Consider the following 21,552-nt stretch of genomic DNA (forward strand, 5'->3'; position numbering starts at 1 on the left):
TTCTGCTTTTTGAATCCAACTTTATTGTCACCGGAAGTGTGTGAGGGAAACGGCACACACGTGTTTTCGTGCAGGTTTGAAGGTTACAGAAGCAGCGGGTACTGCTCCTTGCTTGCTGTCCGGAGGAGAGGCTCAGCGGGACGGCGTGTTTGTGGTTCGAGACCCGGTGTGAGCAGAACTGAAGCGGAGCCATGGATCCTGTGAAGGCGCAGCAGCTGGCGGCGGAGCTGGAGGTGGAGATGATGGCTGACATGTACAACCGGTAAAGCCCAAACAAGCTAACCTCTCAGCTAGCCACAGCAGTCTGCTGTGAAGTGTCGCGGCTTTTATGTGTCAAACTTACATGTATTTACAGTGTGCCAGAATAATGTGCAAAGATAATTACTGTTTAGTGAAGCTGAGCCTGTACAGCTCATCGTTAATGCGAGCAAGTGTCCTGCTGGTGAAGCTCATTATTATAAAGGCCCACCAGCCGGCATGTTTAAGGCAAAGGGTGGCTTCTACTAAAGGCTGGCAAGGGTTAAATCCAGTGTGGGATAGCATTTATTTTAAAAAGAGCTATAGTGACTAAAATTTAAAGGCCTGAGTTTAGTGCTTAACTCACTGAATTTACTTCACATGTCACAATTTTACAGTATAAGCACAGTACGGCTTTTTCTCATAATATAAAGATGTGTCCTTGTGTCATAACACAGTAATCTACTTAAATGCCGTCACTTGTGTAAGAGTACATTCATTCATATTAAGTTAAGTGGTTTTGATCACAAGTATTTTTATACTTGGAAGAAGCAGCACAGACCTGCATCTCTGAATGAAGAAAAGACGAGCCTGGTTAATATTTATCCTTTCATGACCTTGCACAAATTATACATTCATGTGCTTTTAATAAAGTCTTGCAGTTAAAATCCACTGAGTCAGATTCAGTCAGTTGCCAAAGAAAATAGTTTATGTACTTTTATGCAGGTGTTTTTGGCTTGAAAGAGACGAATAAATATACATGAGCAATGAGTTATGGGTTTGTTCAACCATTCAGATCAAGAAACAAGCAGTTTGCTTGCTTTACTTTTTTGACTGAGGTTTGATTGGCTCTTGGCTCTCTATCAGCTTACTGGGATTTTCTTCTGCAGTAATTTGATGGCGCCCAGTTATTGACATCACTCCATAAACCAAATACTAATGTTTGTTTACATTTTGTGGATGGAAGTGAGCAATAATTCTATCAAATTCTAGTTAACTAGTTCTCTACATTCATATGATACCTGGCAACATCTTAGAGCCATTAAAGATATGTTACTGGCCACCTGATTAGTGCTTGCTCATACGTGATAATTCCCCTTTTGCCTTTAGCATAGATATAAAAAAAAATGGTGGAAACATTCCTCAGAGATTTTGGTCTGTATTGACGTGATGGCGTCACACAGTTGTTGGACGTTGTCAGATGGGCTGTTCTGTTTAGTTGGGTCTGGTGGTAGGCGAGGCATGTCATGTTTGTTTGTTATGTTTAGTATCTTTTGACAGGAAACATTTTGACATGTCAGTAAGTTGATGTTTCAGATTTAGGGGATTTTATTGGTATCCCAATGCTGGCAGTACTTTTAGAAGTACATAGTGTAAAATGCCTGTTTTTAACAGTTTAACTGTTTCTTGTAGTTCACCAGAACAGTGACAGTAACTGGGCCTTTCAGGCAGTTAGAGGCGTTCGTGGCTTATCGTCTACCTTGTTGCAGTTTTTTGAATCCTGGGGCTGGATGTGAAGAACCTAACCAATAATTTTAATCGGGTTAAAGAAATAATCCACTGAAATGTGATTTATCAGGTCACCATCACTGTGTCTCCTAAGGCAAACGGTGATGGTGACCTGCAGAAGGAACTTAAGGCTTCTTCTGATGAGCATGGTGTTGTATTAAAAGACATTTGGCTAGATGAAGTGCTGTTGGATAGACTCATTCAGCAACATGAAATGAGAGATTGATGACTTTCATGTGTTTTGAGTTTGGTCTCTTTGTGAATCTCCTGCAGTGAAGAGGAACTGGGTTTAATGTCCGTCGGTGGTCATGTGGTGTTTGTTGGGCAAGGATGTATGAAATTCTGTCCTCGGGGCTTATCCCTGTGAAGACTTTGAGGACAAAGGAAGTAATTAGTTGCCATTTAACTTTTTGCTAGTTCTTCTTTGAAGTATATAATTAAACTGAATCTGTGTCTCTCCCTGCTCTGATGAAGGATCTGTGTCAACACCGGGAAGCACGTTTCTGCTGTGACATGAGCCAGAATACATTTTATTTGCAGAAATTCTAAATACTCTTCTTAAATGCACCTTTTCTTGACCTAAAAGTTGGTTAATTTAACATCTTTATGAAATTAAATAACTATTATATCAGGTCATATGAAACTATGAATTTTAAAAGGAGAGTATTCAGAGCCAACTTTAGGTTCACAAAATAACTCCAGCAGATGGCGCTGTTCTGTTTTACTAAGTGACTGTTGTAAGCAAGTCATAATGGGGACCCCACAATAAGGTGCTTATGCGTGAATATATCATGTAGTAACACGTTTGTTATGTTTTAAAAATGTATTTTTATCATCACTCTTAATACTGAAGAATCTTGACTGTTTCCTTCCTTTCCTCTCAGAATGACTAATGCCTGCCACAGGAAGTGCGTACCGCCACATTATAAGGAGGCAGAGCTGACCAAGGGTGAGTCGGTCTGCCTGGACCGCTGCGTGGCCAAATATCTGGACCTTCACGAGCGGCTAGGACGCAAGCTGACGGAGCTCTCAGTCCAGGACGAGGAAATGATGAGGAAGGCGGCTGTGGGGAGCGGATAGACGTGGATGAAGAAAACAAAATGGAGAATGATGTGGGATCAAAAGGTCATGGGGATGGGGTTAGCATGTGTGGCTTCAAACAATGAGAGACTTGTATTTTAATTAAAGGGTGGGAAATAAAAAAAAAAAAAGTGTGGAGTTAATGCTGTCGAGGGCCCGCTGAGAGAAACTGCCTCTTCCTCAGAAACTTGGTGGATCAGCAGCATAAGGACATGTTGAAACTACTCACAGTGGACCAGACACTCTGGATCTTTTCCACTTTCTGTACGTTGAGCCTGGACTCTCGAAGTCACTTGAAAATCTGACTGAAAAGGAGAAAGGCCTCTGATGCGTAACACCAGAAAGCTAGAAACCTGGTTACATGTGACAGGTCCAGACAAATGCAAAGAATGATTCAACTTTAATCTTTATCTCAATTCACCCTTTGAACTGGGGTCAGATTTTTCTTGTTTGGTTTTGGAAGGCACTGAAAGTAAATATAGACTCTTTGCAAAGCTGCAGTTCAACCCGTGGAACTAGTTTATTTACAGTTGTCTGTCATGCAGACATGTCAGTCCTGTGCAACACCTCAGAAACAGCGAATCATGGGTCAGGGCATGCACAGAATTCATTATGGGCTGAGCCAAAATGTCTTTTTTGTACTATTCATAGTTTACTCTTTTGACCCTGGTTGGTTCTTTGTCTTTAACAGCTCAGATAAAAACAAAAAAAAACAATGCCTGAACTTTGCTCATTTTGTCATGCTTGTGTAGACTGTGTTGTGCTGTGTGTCAGTGGACCATGTTTTAGTGTGCGTGTCTCTTTTTCTTCATGTTTAAACCACAGTGACACAGCTTTTCATCTGCACTGCAGAGAAGCTGCACAGTGTGCTGTTAACTCTAATAAAGCGCTGTCATCGTGTAGCCTAGCTTCATGAGTGTTGGAAGTATTTATTCTGGCCCTCACACGAGGTTTGTGGTATGGTTCGACTTCACTCTCGTGCAGAGTGTGTGAATGAATATACAGTAACTATAAGATGAAATACAATGAAATCTCGAGTGATTATTACAGATACAACATAGTGTTTTTCTACATTTTGAAAAAAAAAGGTTCTAAAAGTTTTGTTGATATGAAATTTTCTGTGAAGAATTCTGAAACATGATCACAGAACTCTTTCCTGGTTTAAGAAAAACTGCTTTACAACTTCAGGCCAGGGACGACCGCGCTCAAGGAGGGAGGCTGATTAACCATATCTACAATCAAGAGATGCAGATATAGAGGGTTTAAAACATGAAGCAAACCAATGGTTACACAAGAAGAAGAAGGCTAGATTAAACTTTGCAAAAAAGCATGTCAAAGATCCTGCTTGGCTAAAACTAAAAGTCATTATGGACAAGTGAAAACCTGAGCGTCGAAGGAGAGACACCTTAAGATCTCAAACACTGCACCATCTGTCAGACATGGTAGAGACAGTGTTATAGTTTGAGCATGTATGGCTGGCAGTGGAACCGTGCCACTAGTGTTTATTTGTGACCAATAGAGCATGCTTTTCAGTTACTGAAGGCAGAGAGAGCCACAAACAAGCAGCAACTGAAACCGGCTTTCAGCTTTCTATCCATAATGCAGGCAGTGTCTGGATCTAAAGATCTTTCTCTAGAATAAGTAAAGTTTGTGCATTTTTACTCCTGTGTACCAGCATGACGTCACCAGAGCAGGAACAGCAATGCGTGTTATTTTTTATTAAATGTATAATTAATGAGTTCACTGCAGCTCTCGCACTCTGCAAAGCCATCTGGTGGGTCGCTCTGAATCAACCAAACCGAGCAAGTGTGAGACATTGTTGCTCCCACCGCTCAACAGAACAACACGTGTGATGTTATAACAGAACTGCAAACTGCGCAACTGAGACGGAATTATAATAACCGGTGGATTTCAAGCGGTTTGCTTCGGTATTAATTTTATATATCCCATGCCCCCTCCATCCACAGCCCGTGATACCGCGCTTAATAATTATTAATAATTCTTTAAAAGTTCCGACACACACACACATGTCTGGTTTGCTATCCTCGTGGGGACATCCCATTGACATAATGCTTTCCCAAGCCGCTTACCCTAACCCTAACCATCAAAAATGAATGTCTAATCCTAATCATAAGCCTAAACCTAACCATAAACTAATTGTAACTCTAACCCTAAACTCACATTTTGAGCCTCAAAAATGCCTTCAACTCGTGGGGACGAACATTTTGTCCCTCATAAGTCCTCACAAAGACGTCTAAACATGTATACACACACACACACACACACACACACACACACACACACACACACACACACATAGAGCGTGAAGGGGGCGTGTTTCCTAAAAGCGCGTCTGTGGCTTTAAGAGAAGCAGGCACAAGTGAGGAAGTGAAGATAGCTAACTTTCGTTTCCTCCACGAAACTTTTTATTTATACTGCACCTAATATAAGAAAGGAGAAGTAACGACAACAGGGTCTGAAAGGGACACAGGGGCGGGGATGTCCGTGTGTCTCTGTCCCCGTCTTCATTCTGCTTCAGCCCCGCTCCACTGACACGGTAAGTGAATTTCAGGGTAGATGGCAAAACACGGTGGTGATTGTTTTATGAACGTGGGTTTGACTAATAACTTTGAAACGCTGAAACGTCAACAAGACCCGGATGCAAACTGTCATGAAAGTAATAACAAGGGTCATAATATGACGCTGTCAAAGAAATCTGAAATAAGGGGTTAAACGCAGTTACACCATCCCGCACGGCTTTAACTTTCATAGTTTCCATACTGGGAAGGAAAAGAGAAGTCAGGCAAACAAAAGGCTTGTGAATGAGGCTGGTTTGTTAAGACAGACACGCTTTTCTGTCGATAAAGGTGTTTTGATGGATCACATCTGCTTTTATAAAAATGCAGTTTATAAATCTGGTCATAAAAAGTCATAAAAGAAACAAAAGACACTTCAGTAATTATTACAGGAGAAGGGGGAGTCCATGAACTGTGAATGGTAACCTATAATAGTAAGAATAATATTAATTATGCAAAGGAATGTGATGTAAATACAATTTAAAAGAAACAAAGGAACACTTCTTGTATCCTATGCAAGTTCATTTTCTCTTGTTGGGGGTTTGAATCACCAAGTATGGTACTCACCACTGATTCGGCAGGTTTTTAATTCAAAAACAGAAAACTTTATCACTTAACAACTTAAACACAGGGACTGAGCGAGGCCACAAAGTGATTGCATGTATTTAAACTTCTGTTACTGACTTGTTGGCCTTTAATATGTGAAACATATGTCAAATGTATCCCTCATGAATGACATCAAGTTATTTTGAGCTACAAACAACATTCCTGTCACAATGTAGAAGCTGCTGTCAAAGCGACTTTTTTATATCCTTTATTTATTCGGTTGAAAAGCCTCACTGAAAGGAAACATGTTCTTTTAAAAAGTGATCTGGCCAAGAGGGCAGCAGAAACTGCAACAATTTAACATAACAGTTGTATAAAGAGAGTTCAATAAAACAGGACTTTAATCCTCACTGTACATGCACAATTAAATTATGGGTACTCCACACGAACTATGCAGGAGGATATAAATAGTAAGAGTAAACAGCAGAGATGTACAGTCCAGAGGAATCTATACAAAACAACAAAAAAGCACAGTGGCCAAAAAGACCGAGTTGGTTATGATGTAGGTACAATAATGCAGACTCATAAAGATACTTGCAAAACAGGCCATTTCTTAATTTCATATATAACCTCTGTGTGAATCCTGTTCACCAAAGTCTGCCAACATACGTAAAGACATTAGACATCAAAACACATTGGAAACATTGGAAATCAGTTGTTGGCACAACACCAGAACTGGTTCAAAAGGTCCAGCATAGAACAGTGGACGGCTTTACAAGCGGAAAAAATGCAGTGATGTCATAAATGTCACCAGCTTTTTATAAAATGCACTGCAGCTTGTGGTGATTCCAGTATTATTACAGAGGCATACAAATGTAAGAAGAGTTGCAAGTTTTAGTTAGTTTTAGTTGTTTAGAAACGCTGCAGTCGTTTAGCTCCAAAAACACATGTGAAGGTTTTGGACTTTTGTAGCTGCACCGTGATCGGCACGCGTAATAAACGTGCAGCTCACGGTGCACGGGAAGGTCAACCTGCCATACTGCTCTGGACACACAACTGAAACTGAATTTCTTTAAACAACAGCACACACTGCTCGTCTTTTTTATGTTTCATTAAATGTGAATATTTTGTTGGACTTTTACGTATAATAATTTCACTTGAAATAAAAACTTGGATAAAATAAGTTAAACAGTCGCGTGTTAAAGTACTCATTCAGCTAGTTTTTAAAATAAATGAAAATATCATATCCTGATGTGAATGTGAGTAGTCCCTTATCTGAACATATCCTCTATATAACTGCCACCCCCTATTCTATGATTTCTTAATATTTGTATTAAAATAGCTTTTCAAGCTTTAAAACGTTTTGGCACGTTGTGTTGAGAAACAATTAAGAGGAAGTATGGCTTCTGTAATGCTGCTTCTGTATGCATTTTTGTGAATTTTAACACAATCTCACTTTATAACGTGTTCAGTTTTAAAGCTATAAATACATGTGCTAAAATTAGCCAGTTATGTTTTGTCTCAGAGTACTCAAAACAAAAATAAATGAACAAAATACTTAAAAATAAATCTGAAAATGCATCTAAAGTGATTTGGAGTCAGGTGTGTTTGATACAACATTATAGTAATTACACTAATGATATTTACGTCTGCAGTTAATTTGATTCTGAAAACTTTAAGCATCTATAATTAGAGTTTCGTTCATGTGCAGCAGCTTGAAAACCACGGTGGCTGCAGGTGGCCGATTGGTTTCGATGATGGCAGAAGGTGCAGTGAAGTATTAATATAGCGTGCTGCTTCTTCTGGTCACCAGATGGAGGCAACTGGCGATGAAGCTTTGATCCCTCATGATGATCAGTTTGTTGTGCCTCCAAATGGCAACGTGAACGAAATGCTCAATGTGGACCACGAAGACAACGTGCAGGGCCAGGTGAGCTCAGCTGATTTCAGAGAACCTTCATAAATCCAGCTTCTCTGGTTATCAGTTTTGGTGTACTACGGATCAGAACAATCCGATTTTAATTTGATAAACACGTCTCTGCCTCTGCTTAAGTGTTGCATAACTTTTTGTCCTTCTTTCTTTAGATGGAGGAGTTTTTGGGCCCACAGGCAGATTACAACGAGGAGGAGGAGGAGAAGAAATACTATCGAAGGAAGAGGCTGGGAATCATCAAGAATGTTGTTGCAGCCAGTATTGGAGCCATGATTGTGTACAGTGTGTACATGGGTGAGTTTCCCTGAAGATGGGGTGCTGAAACTGGCAAACACAGACAGGGTAGCTTGAATACTCGTGAACATTTACTTTTTTTTTTTTTTCTTTTTTTTTTTTATAAATGACATCAGAAACAGCAGTATGCGACATTACGTGATGGCAGAGCTTCAGTTCATCCTTTGTCATTTTTTTTTTTTTTTTTTTTTTTTAATAAATAGGACAGGGGGAATGAATGAGAGAGAGAGGGGGAGAGAAAGAAAGAAAACCCAAGGGGAGAGGAGACGGTGAGAAGGGGGGGGGAAGAGAGACAAAAAACAAAAAACAAAAACAAAAACAAAAAAAAAAACAAAAAAAAAAAAAAAACTCCTGGGTCACCTGTATGGAGAAAAAACAAACAAACAAACAAACAAACAGAGGAGACAGCAAACAACAAAGAGCAACATAATAATAGAGAAAACAAAGCACCATCACAATAAACTAGCTAGTCATAGATATCAGTATTTACTAAGTAATAAACGATATTGTGCAGCACGCAAGATAGACAGCGCACAGTGTGCTTTGAGGCAGCAGCCAAGAAAGCTTTAGTCCGTGTCTGTGAATACCCATGTGTGCATACCTGTGTGGATCAGCATGCTTGCATTCCAAAGGTTTCTCCATGTAATGATCTGCTAGGGAGTGTGGGGGGGCCACAGCCCCGTCCTCCAGGGTGTGAAGCGGGTATGGAGGAGATCAAAACTCCAGACATCCAGAGGCCCCCAGAACACAAGAGACCATGGAAGACCAACAGAGGGGCAGCCGCGCCACTGTTCCAGTTAAGAGCTGAGGAGAGTCCCAGATGAGGGCTCACTCAGCAGCCGCGGAGCAGAAGCCAGGGGGGGTTGCAGTGACGCGCCCGTGAGCTCCGCCGGCCCCCAGCTGTGCCTGAGTGACCGAGCCCTAGGCCGAGAGGCCGGGGGCACCCCACCTCCAAAGGGGCCCGAGCGAGCCCCAGGCCCCAGGCCCCGACAAGCGGCCGCCAAGGAGTGAGCCGGTGTGTACCCGGACGCCCACCCCCAGACACAAAGAACCACCAACACACCGACACCTGAGGGAGTCCGCCACCGGCAGGGGAAGTGGTGGTGGGTGGAGATAGGCCTCCAAACCTTGGAGGGCCTGAGGTGTCCCCATAGAGGTGGCGTCTGATACCCAACCTGACATATAGACACAGACATACAGGCACACACAGACACAAACATCCATTCCCACCCTCATGCTCTCATATGCACTCACTCCACACTCAACCAACGTGGAGACAGACATAAAGAGACGCTGTACACACAATCACACTCCCCAAGCGTACTCTACAAACCGGGTCTAGGTACCCTTGCCCCTGGAGGGGGGAATTGCACCCAGACCCAGGTGGTGTTACCCTTTTCCCTGCGGTGGGGAGAGGCAGACCACCCCGACTCCGCAGCAGCAGGGAGGCCCCACACCCCAGACCGCAGCCGGACGGCCAACTCCTCCTACTAGCCCTCCCGCTCCAGCAGGCCGCAGAGAATGGGGGTGGGAGAAGACTCCAAACCTCCCTCCACCCGCTCATTGTAGTGTTGATGCATATGTGTTCTAAGGTGCAACTCGTGAACATTTACTGTACCTGTACATGTGTGCAACAGGCCTCCTGCAGATGCAGTTGATCCTCCACTATGATACGACCTACCGTGAGGTAAAGTACAGCAACCTCGGCCTGCAGGACATCGACCAGAAGATGCTGATGGGGATTAATGTCACACCGATCATAGGCCTCCTGTACACGCCTCTCCTCATCAGGTAGCAACATAAACCCAAGTTTTAAAACATGTCTTTATATAAATGTTCCTGCTCTTCCTTTAAACACCCTGTCTCACATCCAGGTTTCTAGGTACCAAGTGGATGATGTTCCTGGCTTCGGGGATCTACGCTCTCTTCGTCTCTACAAATTATTGGGAGCGTTACTACACCCTCGTTCCATCGGCTGTGGCCATCGGTGTGGCCATTGTGCCCCTGTGGGCCTCCTTGGGAAATTATATCACACGGTGAGAAAGAAGAAGTAGAAGTTTGGGTGGGTGGAAGTGCTTCCTTAACCCTTGCTGCGTCTTAAGATTTATAGAAATAAAAAACAAACAAACAAAAAATCCCCTAAAACTATAGTAACCTTTCAGAATATTCTATTCCAGTGAAGGAAGTAGAAAGCGGCTGTTCCTCTTGCCTCATTCATTCTTTTAAAAGCGAGCCAATCACGGGCCGATCAGGTAAAACAAACTAGCAGAAAGAGCAAGAAAGTCTCCATGGGAGGCACAATACAGTGGTGTAGTGGGCTTTGTCAGCAGACTTTTAGATGAGAGAGGACGATTGAAATCTTGAAAAAACAAACAAACAATACCTTATAAAAAGGCTTTAGTGCGGCTCTTCAGTTCATCCTCTGTGAGAAACACGCCGTTTCAGCTCCTCTCTCTAGTCTCTATCCCAGCTTTTGTCTGAGTTGCTCATGAGCAGAAGGTTTGAACAGCAAATGGAGGCCTCTGTGGTCACAGCCAGATCCATGTGCCACAGTGACATCAAACAACCAAGACTACAGTAAAAGTGTTTAGAGCAGTCTGAAGCCCTAAACACTTTTGGCTCACAGGAATTGTTTGTTTATATGCAGACATCATTACTTGAAACTACGTGTTTATCATGAGTAGCTACAGGATTTAACAGAGCGACAGAAGAAGATCTCAAGTGTAGGCAGTAGTAGAGCTCTGTAAAGAACATTTTGCTATTGTAGCTCTTCAAGCAAAAATGGGACTCCTGGAGTTTTAGAGCCTGGCACAATTTTCCTAGTAGCTAATCGAGCAATGCTCCATATTTCTGCTAGATGTAAGGTCTAATGTTTACATGTTTCATGTGGATGATAAGAGCTGCTGCTTTATGAAGACACTGAATACCTGTCCCTACTTCACGTGTCCCTCCGGCACAACAAAGCTCTCAGAAAGCATCATCGAGTGAGCATTATTTAAAATGTCTTTTCATCAACAGATGTAACAAAACCTTGTATCAGTTTAATCAACGGCAGACTGAAAGAACAATTTACCGGGCTCTTTGTTGTATTTCTTTTGAGCCGTGCTGCGCTGACTACAAGCTGAGATCTTTTTTTCTGTCACCGCCTGTTCAGTTTGTATTGATCTTTCTTTTTATTATAAATGCTGCTGGCAGAATACTTTTTTTTTAATGCTCTGATGTGTTTTTGCCTTTTATGAAGTCGCTAAATCCTAAAAGAGGAAATGTGAATGTAAAGCTTGTTCTCGGGTTCTTTACACCTCCTGAATATAGAGCATTTATAGGGCAAAGCGTAGTTGTTAGTGTGAAACAGAGACAGCCTATGTGGTTTTGATCAATTTAAACACTTCATACACAGAGACAAGGGGCTCGTGTGATTAATTGAAGATAAGTACAAAATAAATGCCTCTAAATTTGTTTTCTAACACCATAAACACTCTCATATATGCGCAGGATGGCACAGCAGTACTATGAATGCGTCAACTATAAGGAGGAGCACGTGCAGGAGCAGAAGAAGCTCCCAAAGGGAGCGTGCCACAGCTATATCATCGTCTTCCAGTCGGTCTTTAACATCATTTTCAATGTGAGTCTTTCAGCTTTCCCTCATTAATGATGTTATTAATATCATACTGTTTGCTGGACAAACGGGCAAACCTTTTTCTTTTCTTCTGCGTCAGCTGAGTTTTGTCTTCGCCGAGTTCCCCATGGCCTTCGTCCTCAACAGCGTTTACCTCCATGATAACTCCCACGTCCTCGCCCAAGTGAAACACTGCGGTAAAGAAACTTGCCTCCTCACTTCCAGTAGCGACTTGTACAGATACACCATAATAAGCTCGGGACAATAAAAGTTAAATTTACTTCCATGTTAATATTAAGAGGAAGAGTATGGGAAATAGGAATTTTTATCAACTTTTCAACTAAATCCATCATCATTCCAAAAAAAGAAAAAAACAATCTATCCTGTTAATTGTGAGGCTGTCATTTAAAACCAGTTAATTCATGTAACTTTTTCTATTTATAATAAATTATATTTTAGAGATTTTAACTCCCATCCCTGCTTTTTATTTTGTAAAAACACACAAGGAAGTCCATCAGTCTTCCCGTCTTACTCTTTATTAGTTCTCCTAGTGCCTTGTGGAGTGTTTGGAGGATTCAGAGTAATCATAGACAAACACTTTGTTGCCCGAGTGTTAATATTGACTAGGCAGAACGTAATTATTAAAAAAAAAAAAGAAAAGAAAAAGCTGACACAGCCACTTTGTTACCTGGTTTAATCCAAGTACTACAAGTAAAATTAGCAAGAGGCTTGTAAAAGAGCCACACACTTCTCTCAGAGACCAAACCACAGCCAAACCTGGAGGTTCGTTATCTCACCAGGTGCTGGAAACAGGTTGAAATATCCACACATTGTTCTGTGTCTGCTGGATTTGTGAATTTCAAAAAGCAATAAAATGTCAATTTGTATTTTCAACTTTCAGCGCAAATTTGAAATCTGATGTTCAGTACTCAATCTTATCTACAAAGACTGCTAGTGATGTAATGATTCAGCCTAATTATTCCACATGTCAATGATCCCTGCACTGCCAGTGCAGAAAAAAAACTGGATAGAAAAACACATCATGGGTTGGTCTCCCCAGAGCCTGAACCTCAACATTATTAAAGCAGTGGGGATCATGTTGACAGAGAAATGAACAAAAGGCAGAAACAGCCAAAGTAGAGCTTTGAATGTCCTTCAAAAAGCCTACAGGCTAGAACTGTTCAAGCTGTTTTTGCTGGTTCAATAAATTGCTGCATGCCTCTAAGATTTTTGCACAGTACTTTCAGTACTATTTAAGCACCATGATCACAGCTGCTTTTTTAAAATCAGCAGTGCAAAACTAAAAAGGTGGTAAAAAATAAAAATAGTTGGTAACATTGGTATTATTCAAAATGAAACTTAAAGAGAAACATCACCAACTGACAGGCTGTGTCACAGTTTCCCCATTCAGATGTTTTCATTAAGTGGAAGTAGAAGTAGGTTTACTGGCTAAAAAACACACATTTTAACAGTAGGAGGAAACAGACCTGAGGTAGAGGATCACATGACTGTAGCTGACCTCTTCGATTTACATCACAACTGCATAAAGAACTTTGTTTTCTTCAGTCTGCAGCTCTGTTAGGTTTTATTAAATCAGCATTCCTATCTGCCTTTCATCCACTCAGAGACTTTTAAAGCATTTTTGTAATTTTATAAAGTACGGCTGCAATAAAAGTCTGTAAAGTACAGTTTGTTGCTTAAATGTACAGACAGACACTTTAACAGTCTGTAGGATTAACACAGGCTGTTTGGCTGACATCAGTTATTTTCTAATTTCTTTCCTGTCCCTAAACCAGGTGCTAAAGTCACCGGATTGATCCCCGGCTTCAACAACACCGTGCTGAAAAAACTGCCAAGCTCCATGCTGCTCATCCAAGTGGAGAGCGTGCTCATGGGCTTCGCCTTCCTCTCCATGATCATTGTAAGTTCTCTTCCTACACAGGCACATAAACACGTAGACTCGAGGTCATTCAGTTTGTTTAGGTGTTTGTTTTCTAATTATCTAGACAGGCTTTGTATAATCTGTGTCGCTGTTTCCTGTTGTGACGTTCTTGCAAAACAACAATAAAACATCAGCATTAAGTAGTCACTAGACAAGCATATAAAACCAAAACAAAGAGCAAATTACTGAGAGAAAATTGAATTGGGTACCCAAAAATGCTCTGATGGAATTAACACCGAGCTGAAACGGTAATCTTATTCTTATAAATCCCCGTGTACATCACTTTCTCATTAAAAGATAAATGTAAAAATGCTCTGAGGAAGCCATTTCAGATGGAATTACATGTGATAAAAGACTTGCAAAGTTTTCTTAAGAATGTTTGGATTTACAGAGAAGAGAAATTAATCCTTAGATAATATCAAATCTTTATAAATAAAGGAAAAAATTAAGCCTTTTTCAAACCTGTATTGATGTCTAAAATATGGCATGTTGTGTGCAGCTGAGAACCTCTCTCACAGTTAGCATGTGTAACCCACAAGAAGCTATAAATATTCAATAAACAAGACGTTCAGATTGATGTTATAAAAGAAATCACAGGAGAGCTACTGTAAAGCTAAAGCTGCAAACTATAAAGCGTAAACAGAGAAGCAGCAGAGCGCCGCAACTCCAGGCATCCCCAAAGATAAGGTCTGTGGTGGTCTTGTAACAGAGTTGATTACCATTAGCTGTAATTTATGTGCTTGAAAGTTCTATATTAGTTGTTTTACAGTATTCTATTATTGTTAGGCTCACATTATACCATGTAGGGTGATCCAATCAGACGTTTTATAACCGTTCTTGTGGCTACTTGCAAGATATGAACAAAGCACTGGAAAACACCTCAGACCTCTGGTATTTAAAGTCAGTGAATTGGGATTCTTGCTGGGAAGCTAGCATCCATTTGGCTTACAATTTGTTCGAGGAATTGCTGGAAACGATGAAAGTGATGAGACTGTAAACTAAAACAAGCTAATAGATGCTAAAACACTTTTTCACTGGCTTTAGTCTGTACCAACTGGGTACCAGCTGCTAGTTTAAGAGCTAATGTTGCTCTCAGGCATCTGTTGTGTTTGTTCTATTCTTAGACATTTTTTAAAACCTCACCATGGGACAAAAACAAACTGAAGCACAAGCTCCATTGAAAATTATTCTGAATAAAGTGATCTCTGTGTGCTGCTACTCACAGTTCCTCGGGCTGTGTGGGGCCGCCTACCGCCCAACAGAAGAGATCGACCTTCGCAGTATAGGCTGGGGAAACATCTTTCAGCTGCCTTTCAAACACCTGAGGGACTACCGCCTGCGGCTGCTCTGCCCCTTCTTCATCTACAGTGGATTCGAGACACTGTTTGCCATCTCTGGATTCACCCTGGTACTAAACTCATGCAGATTGTCTGTACAGTAGTTTAAGTTTGTTAAAGAGAAACGGAAATACAGATGTAAAGATGTAGGATTTAAGGATGTCATGAGAGAAAGCAGAGTCGTGAATCAGGTCATAAAATGTTGAAAGAATGTGTCTCCCCCCCCTTCTTTCTCAACAGTCTTACGGTGTATGTGCTTTGGGTCTAAATAAACTGTGGCTTCTCATCGTCATCTACGGCCTCTCCGCCTCCATCTTTTCCTCCCTTAGCCTTTCCCTCTTACGGCTTCCACGCTGGGTGTGTCTCATCAGTGGTGCTTTTGTGCATGGAGTGCTTGTGGTGGTTCTCATGGCATTTTCTCCAGAGCCGAATCGCCCCAAGTATGAGGGCCCTCTACTAGTGATCTCTGCGCTATGGGGACTCGGCACCGCCCTGAACAAGACAGGCGTCAGCAGTGAGTATCATCCATGGTCTCTATGTTTGCATGTCTTCAGCTATGACACGTGACAACATGAGTTCCTCTGTGTGTTCCAGCCCTACTCGGAATGCTGTACGCTGAAGAAAAGGAACGCCTGGACTTTGTCTACACCATCTATCACTGGTGGCAGGCAATCGCCATCTTTATAGTCTACCTTTGGTATGGTCTTCCTATGAGGGTATGTGACTCGGTGTTTATGTCGTTAGTTTTTCCCTCCATTTTTTTGTTCCTAGTCTAACCTATTTTTTTCTTCACTTTCCTTTAAGGCAAAACTTTCCATACTACTAGTCACTTTGTTGCTGGCTTGCTGTTGCTATTGGGTGATGGAGCGTCGCCTGGCCAAGAGAGTGCCATTCAGACTGCCTCGCATCCCTCGGCCACGACACAAGGTAACTAGTCAGTCCATCGAGGATCAATACATGAATCTGGTCTTTGTAATGAGCCCTTTTCAAACATGATCTCTGCATGTTTTCAGGAAAATCAAAGTTGTTTTGTCACGTTCCACACAGCAGGAGAGTTTGTCCGACATGTTTTCTCTCCGAAAAAAAAAAAACCTGATTAGAGCATGCAGGGCGCTGGGGACATGACAAACTCAGTGGGAACCTTGAGAGGTTTCTTTGCGCACACAGTGTGTTATAGTCTTTACCTGAAGTATAAGGTGACACAAGGTGTAACATGAATAGTGGGCACTAGAAAACCTTAAGTCAGAACTAATGGACAGGCCTCTCCTCTGCTATAAATCATTATACGTCAACAAGTTATATAATTAAAGAAGGAAAAAGGGGAATAAAATAAGGAGGAAGCTAGACTTCAGGGTCTCCAAGGTTTGACCCCTGGACCTCTGCTCCAACACCGCCACCAAAACCATGAAAAAAGAAAAAAAGAAATCGGAGCTCTGTGTTAAAAACATAAAAACATTGAAGACTATAAACTAATTAGGCTCTGCTGCTACTCACAAACACAGGAAAACAGTTTAGAACATGGCAGAGAACCCCTACCAAGCTTCCACATTCTTACAGGCAAAATTACTCAAACATAACAAGACAGAGAAGTTACCCTAGGTTACCCTAGGTCACGTTTTGAATTTTACTGAGCTCATCCCGAAAACACAGATCACAGTGGCCAGTAAGGAGTGGTTTAGTAGTGCTGGATTGAAGTGCAGTTTCATTAATGAGCAGAATGCTGATCAGCTGCTGCACTCAGGTGTGGCATGCTTTTCTCATTTCTCTAATTTCATCTCCTCTGTCCTCCATCCGCCTCCTTGTCCCCTTGAAATCGGTCTCAGTACATCACGCTGGAGGATGCCTCAATTCCTAAAATCCACCTGAAGGGCAGAGGCTATAATTGAAGATGCACACGTGAAGTGTTTTCACTGTCAATTTATAAAACAGGCACCGGCACGCAGCTGGAATATGCAAACCATGGCCACAGGGGCACTCTTTAAAACCTTGTATTCATATGTTGTTTCAGTCATTTAATTTCACCAGACTCTCTGCTTGTCATAGATTCTGTGTGTGTGGTTAAAAGATAATTCAAAATCTTGTCACATTGTGCCATGTTATCAATTTAATTAAAAGTGTCCCTAAATATGAAACGTTCTGAGCACTGTTAAACCTCACGTAATAAAATACAGCTGTAGCAATTTATTATGCAGCTGTGACCAACTTCATGTTTAATTCACATTTAATTGACTGTAAACTGAAGCTACGCAGCGAGGATCTCATTTTGCTACCTGACTCCAACTTCTCATGTTCCTTCGTCATCTCATCAACATGAGTGGAGTCGAGTATGTCGACTTTTCTGTGGACATATTATAGTGGCTTTAAGATATATTAGTTTAGATTTAAGATATACTTAGATATTATACATAAATCTGAATAAAAATATTCTGATTGATCTGAATTTTTGGTTTTGCAATAAGGCAGCAGGCAAAAAATAGTCTGTTTAAAGAAGATTAAATACAGTGTTGTTTATCAACTACACCACAAACTGAGCAGTGACGCATTTTCTGCACGAGCTGTCATCGTTTCTTTAGATTTCAACAACAATCAGAGTCTTTCTGTGATATGGAACTGAACATATCATAAAGGTCTCTGTGGGCCTTTGGGAGGTGGCTGTGTTTGTAAGCAGACAATACAGGCAATTAGTGCATGTTACCGTATTTGACAGACATCCATGCATATTCCTGTATTTCTGATCATCTGACAAAAATGAAACCCTAATTAAGAGGCAGCTGATTATTTTTCTTATGCTCTGGCTGAAATTACTTTGGGGCATGCCAAAAACTCCCCCATGCAGTCTGTAAAAACTTTTTCTTTGAAGAGGAATGAGTAGATATAAGCTCATTATTTTTCCCTTTTTTTCCTTCATTTTCTTTTGTAGAAAAAAAACTCACACCAAAGGCAAATTAGTTTTTCAAACATAGTTTACAGTTATCTGCAAATGTATGAGCAGTATTACCCATGAAGGTGTCCTTTAGGACAATGTCTGAAAATAATATTACATGTCTATCAAGTCCGTGCCACTATTTAAACATGTGCGAAGTCACTGAATACACATGGTTGTTGTTATATTCTATGCATGGATTTTGCTGTGTATAACAGTGACCTATCAGAAACAAGTATTTGCACACAGAAAATCCTTGAGATGGCATTTTTGTGGATTCAGTCTGATTTATTTTGCTGACTCCTTCTCTGTTGATTTTAGATTTTAGCCTTTCACGCAAAAATATAAAAAGGCGCTTCAATCAAGCTTTGAAGGATCTTATTTGTTTTACATTAAAGTAAATGGAAGTTTTATTTTGAGGTTTCTGAGTGATGGCAGACCAAAAGAAGTAGATAGAACAGGCTGTTGAGAGATTGTCTGCTTACATAAGCGTTTTATATAAGTAGAATATAGCGTTTTGTTATGTGGTTAGATTAGAATTGCTAAAAACTGATTTGTCCTTCTTCTGGAAGAAGGTAATCCAAGGATCAGTGCATTTTATTGTGAAAAATGCTACTGCATACTAAGCTAGAAACGGGTTTTGACATCAGAGCAACTAATTCAACTAATTCTTTTTGTCCTCAGGTCAAAGGTTACCGCTACCTGGAAGAGGACAACTCCGATGAGTCCGACTCGGAGAGGAGCGAGGAGGACGACAGAGAAGATGAGAGGGAGGAAGACGACTGTGATGTAGTGCAAAATTTGGACGGGGAGGAAAGGGACCAAGAGGGTTGGTATCAGGGAGCTAACTCACCCAGAGCCAGGAGAAGAGGAGCCGAGGGCCGTGGACAGGACGACGCCCGTGTGAACGAGAGGGACGGAGAGATATGAGAAGAGGAGAGGAAGAGTTAAAATAGCACTGGACGCTCTTTTATTCATTAATATTTCTGTAAATTTTTGTTTTTCAGTGGAAAATATAAAAATTAAGAAAAAGCCCCGATAGTTTATAGTTTTCTAACTTTGAAGGAAAGCTATAGGTAACTGCTTAAGTGAAATTACAATCATCAATAAGAAAAGTACACCAGCTTTAACGGCTATATTGTTATAACACATCAGCATATTCTGGATAAAACCAAAAAATTGAGTCCTTTTTCTTTCTATGTAGACTGGCTAACCAAATGATAAGTGCAGAGAGCATTTCACTTGCTTTTGTGCTTCTTCTTCATGAGAATTTGTTGTTTATTATTGAAAAAAAATCTGCATAGAAAGAGTTGAAAGCAAGCGACAAAATGAAGGAATTGATTTTCTGAGTTTAATCACAAGGTGAAGCGTGTTTTGATAGAAAAACAAGCCTGCCTCTTGTAAGCAACATAAAAAAGCCCCATATTTGTTGTTTTAATTCCTTATAATTTCAGTATTTCATTTAATAGTGTTTGCACATTAGTCAGAGAATCTGGAATCACACAAGGCATTGTCAGAAGCTGTCTGCTGTGAGATGCAGAAGATGAGCTTGAATATATGTTTGATGAAGTGCAGCATTCAGCATGTGCGTAGTTCAGTCTTTTCTGACTAATCCCAGTAAGGTATAGATTTTAGAAATCTAAAATAATATTCAGAAACAAACAAACTGAAAGGACTACAGCCACACGAGCTATATGCTAACATTAGCATGTAGCCCTGCAACATTACTTGCTCCATCTTGGTTTGTAGCAGGTGATACGGTGGGCATTCCAGACACTAGTTGCACAGTGCATGTTAAAGCTGAGAGTACATTAGCATTGTGTCTGTGAACTCTGCTCTGCTAATAATTGCTAGAAGTTGCCGATTAGCCGAAGACGATGCTAAGTCCAGATGAGGTTCATGCACTCTAAAATAAAGTGCTACAAATGCAAACCCACTAATTCCATTCTCAAAGGGACATTAGATGAAGAAACACTCATACATAACTTAGTGTTTTGTACATGTCAAAACAGTAAAGGGCCAAATATGCTTTTTGAACCTGCATATACATACAGTATCATTTCAATATAGTATCAAAGGGTCTAACATAGAAACCTCTTTGCTCATGCAGTAACTGCTTTTCTGTGCTGAATGATTATTTCTAATGACGGCTAAACTCCCAAAGATGTTAAAGTGTAGGCTATTTAAAAGATGGATGTGAGTGCCTTGAAGACATCCTTTGTTAGTGGAGTCCCCTTTAGAGCCCTGAACTCAATATTATAATCATAGGCATTATCATGTTTTTATGTTTTCTGAAAAAAAAAGAAAAAAAGAAATCGTGATGTAACAAGCAAGAGGTAGATCTGACAAAGAAACACTATGGTCGTAAAGTAGGGACTTGACACAATGTCTCCATACCCTAAAGCTTACTCAGTCTATTTTAGTTTAAGTATTTTTAAAAACGGATCATGCTTGAAAGTGTTTGCTGTGGTCACAAATGGAGTGAGCATTACAGTCAATTTCTTTCAAATGTTAATATATTGGACAATACTTTGGAGCCAGAGGAGTCACCCTCTGCTGGCCATAAGAAAGAATACGAGTTTAAGGCACTGCGGTTCCTCTGGACTGGAAACTTACGTCTAAGTTAAACTGTTATTCAACCTATGGCTGGTTTGCCGTCATGGCATGCAGAAACACTTGCTGTAACTTCACCATCATAAATTTCACCTGCATCAAGTCAGCTATTTGCCTTGTAAACGTGAGGGAATTCTGCACATCACTGTGCAGCCTTTGCTGTGTATATATACCAAAACTTCTTCTTACTGTGCCTCTTTTACTTAAATGTCTTTTGTTTTACTCTGTTTTTATGTTTTCCGAGGTAACTTTAGATTTACTGGACAGCACTCTGTATTCCCTAACTGCAAGCCTAGGTGTTTTCATGCAGAAACACCTAGGCTTGCACCTCTCTCTCTCTCTCTCTCTCTCTCTCTCTCTCTCTCTCTCTCTCTCTCTCTCTCTCTCTATATATATATATATATATATATATATATATATATATATATATATATATAGATAGTAAGGTTGGATGTACTTGAACCACAGCAGCTCTATTCATCAAGGTACAGATTTCTATTTTAACCAACTGTAGGAGGAAGGAATGTAATCAACATCCTACGGTGGATGTATAACATTTAATTCAACTTTATATGGTATTGCAAGTGTTTTAGAGGGCTTAGCTGCATTATCGCCGTGCTGATGTTGTTCAGTTTATGTAATTTCTGACCCTGAGAATGTATTTTGTGCTTTTCTCCAGTATAAACATGCAGTTTTAAGTAAAAAGATGTGCTGAATCAAACTATTGTTGACTGTGATGTTTACGTCTGACAAGTGGGTGGTGTGTTGTCAAAGTCACTGACTTTATATTAAGGTAGTGGTGACAGCTAGTCATTGCCATGGAAACCTGAAAATGTAACCAGAGTGTAACCAGTACAAGGAACAGCAAGACTGAAGTAAATTGGCTTGCAATTATTGTCACACAGCATATTTTTTTTTTTATAAATAATAGGCTACTTCAGTGCCA

The 21,552-nt window shown here is 40.6% G+C and overlaps 2 protein-coding genes across 2 annotated transcripts; both read left to right on the forward strand.

Moving 5' to 3' along the window:
- The first annotated feature begins 32 nt into the window (after nucleotides 1-32).
- timm10 (translocase of inner mitochondrial membrane 10 homolog (yeast)) lies at nucleotides 33-3,733 on the forward strand. Its single transcript, XM_082537446.1, has 2 exons — nucleotides 33-262; nucleotides 2,631-3,733. The coding sequence occupies exons 1-2, from the start codon at nucleotides 192-194 to the stop codon at nucleotides 2,824-2,826; spliced, it is 267 nt and encodes an 88-aa protein (XP_082393572.1). The 5' UTR covers nucleotides 33-191; the 3' UTR covers nucleotides 2,827-3,733.
- Nucleotides 3,734-5,187: 1,454 nt separating this feature from the next.
- On the forward strand, nucleotides 5,188-21,327 carry unc93b1 (unc-93 homolog B1, TLR signaling regulator). Its single transcript, XM_082538010.1, has 13 exons — nucleotides 5,188-5,383; nucleotides 7,762-7,878; nucleotides 8,034-8,175; nucleotides 9,813-9,966; nucleotides 10,050-10,211; nucleotides 11,668-11,797; nucleotides 11,892-11,988; nucleotides 13,588-13,712; nucleotides 14,959-15,141; nucleotides 15,311-15,584; nucleotides 15,665-15,786; nucleotides 15,875-15,997; nucleotides 18,678-21,327. Exons 2-13 carry the CDS (start codon nucleotides 7,762-7,764, stop codon nucleotides 18,921-18,923), a joined length of 1,875 nt encoding a protein of 624 aa, XP_082394136.1. The 5' UTR covers nucleotides 5,188-5,383; the 3' UTR covers nucleotides 18,924-21,327.
- Nucleotides 21,328-21,552: the final 225 nt, after the last annotated feature.

This window comes from Aulonocara stuartgranti (genome assembly GCF_965226115.1).
Source record: "Aulonocara stuartgranti genome assembly, chromosome: 6".
NCBI lineage: Eukaryota > Metazoa > Chordata > Actinopteri > Cichliformes > Cichlidae > Aulonocara > Aulonocara stuartgranti.

Excerpts from the sequence above, each read along its gene's own strand:
- unc93b1 (XM_082538010.1), top strand. The coding sequence starts at position 7,762 with ATGGAGGCAACTGGCGATGAAGCTTTGATCCCTCATGATGATCAGTTT. Across the intron at positions 9,967-10,049 it reads TACACGCCTCTCCTCATCAG|GTTTCTAGGTACCAAGTGGA; the intron begins GTAGCAACATAA and ends TCTCACATCCAG. Across the intron at positions 15,585-15,664 it reads GAACAAGACAGGCGTCAGCA|CCCTACTCGGAATGCTGTAC; the intron begins GTGAGTATCATC and ends TGTGTGTTCCAG.
- timm10 (XM_082537446.1), top strand. The coding sequence starts at position 192 with ATGGATCCTGTGAAGGCGCAGCAGCTGGCGGCGGAGCTGGAGGTGGAG. Across the intron at positions 263-2,630 it reads ATGGCTGACATGTACAACCG|AATGACTAATGCCTGCCACA; the intron begins GTAAAGCCCAAA and ends CTTTCCTCTCAG.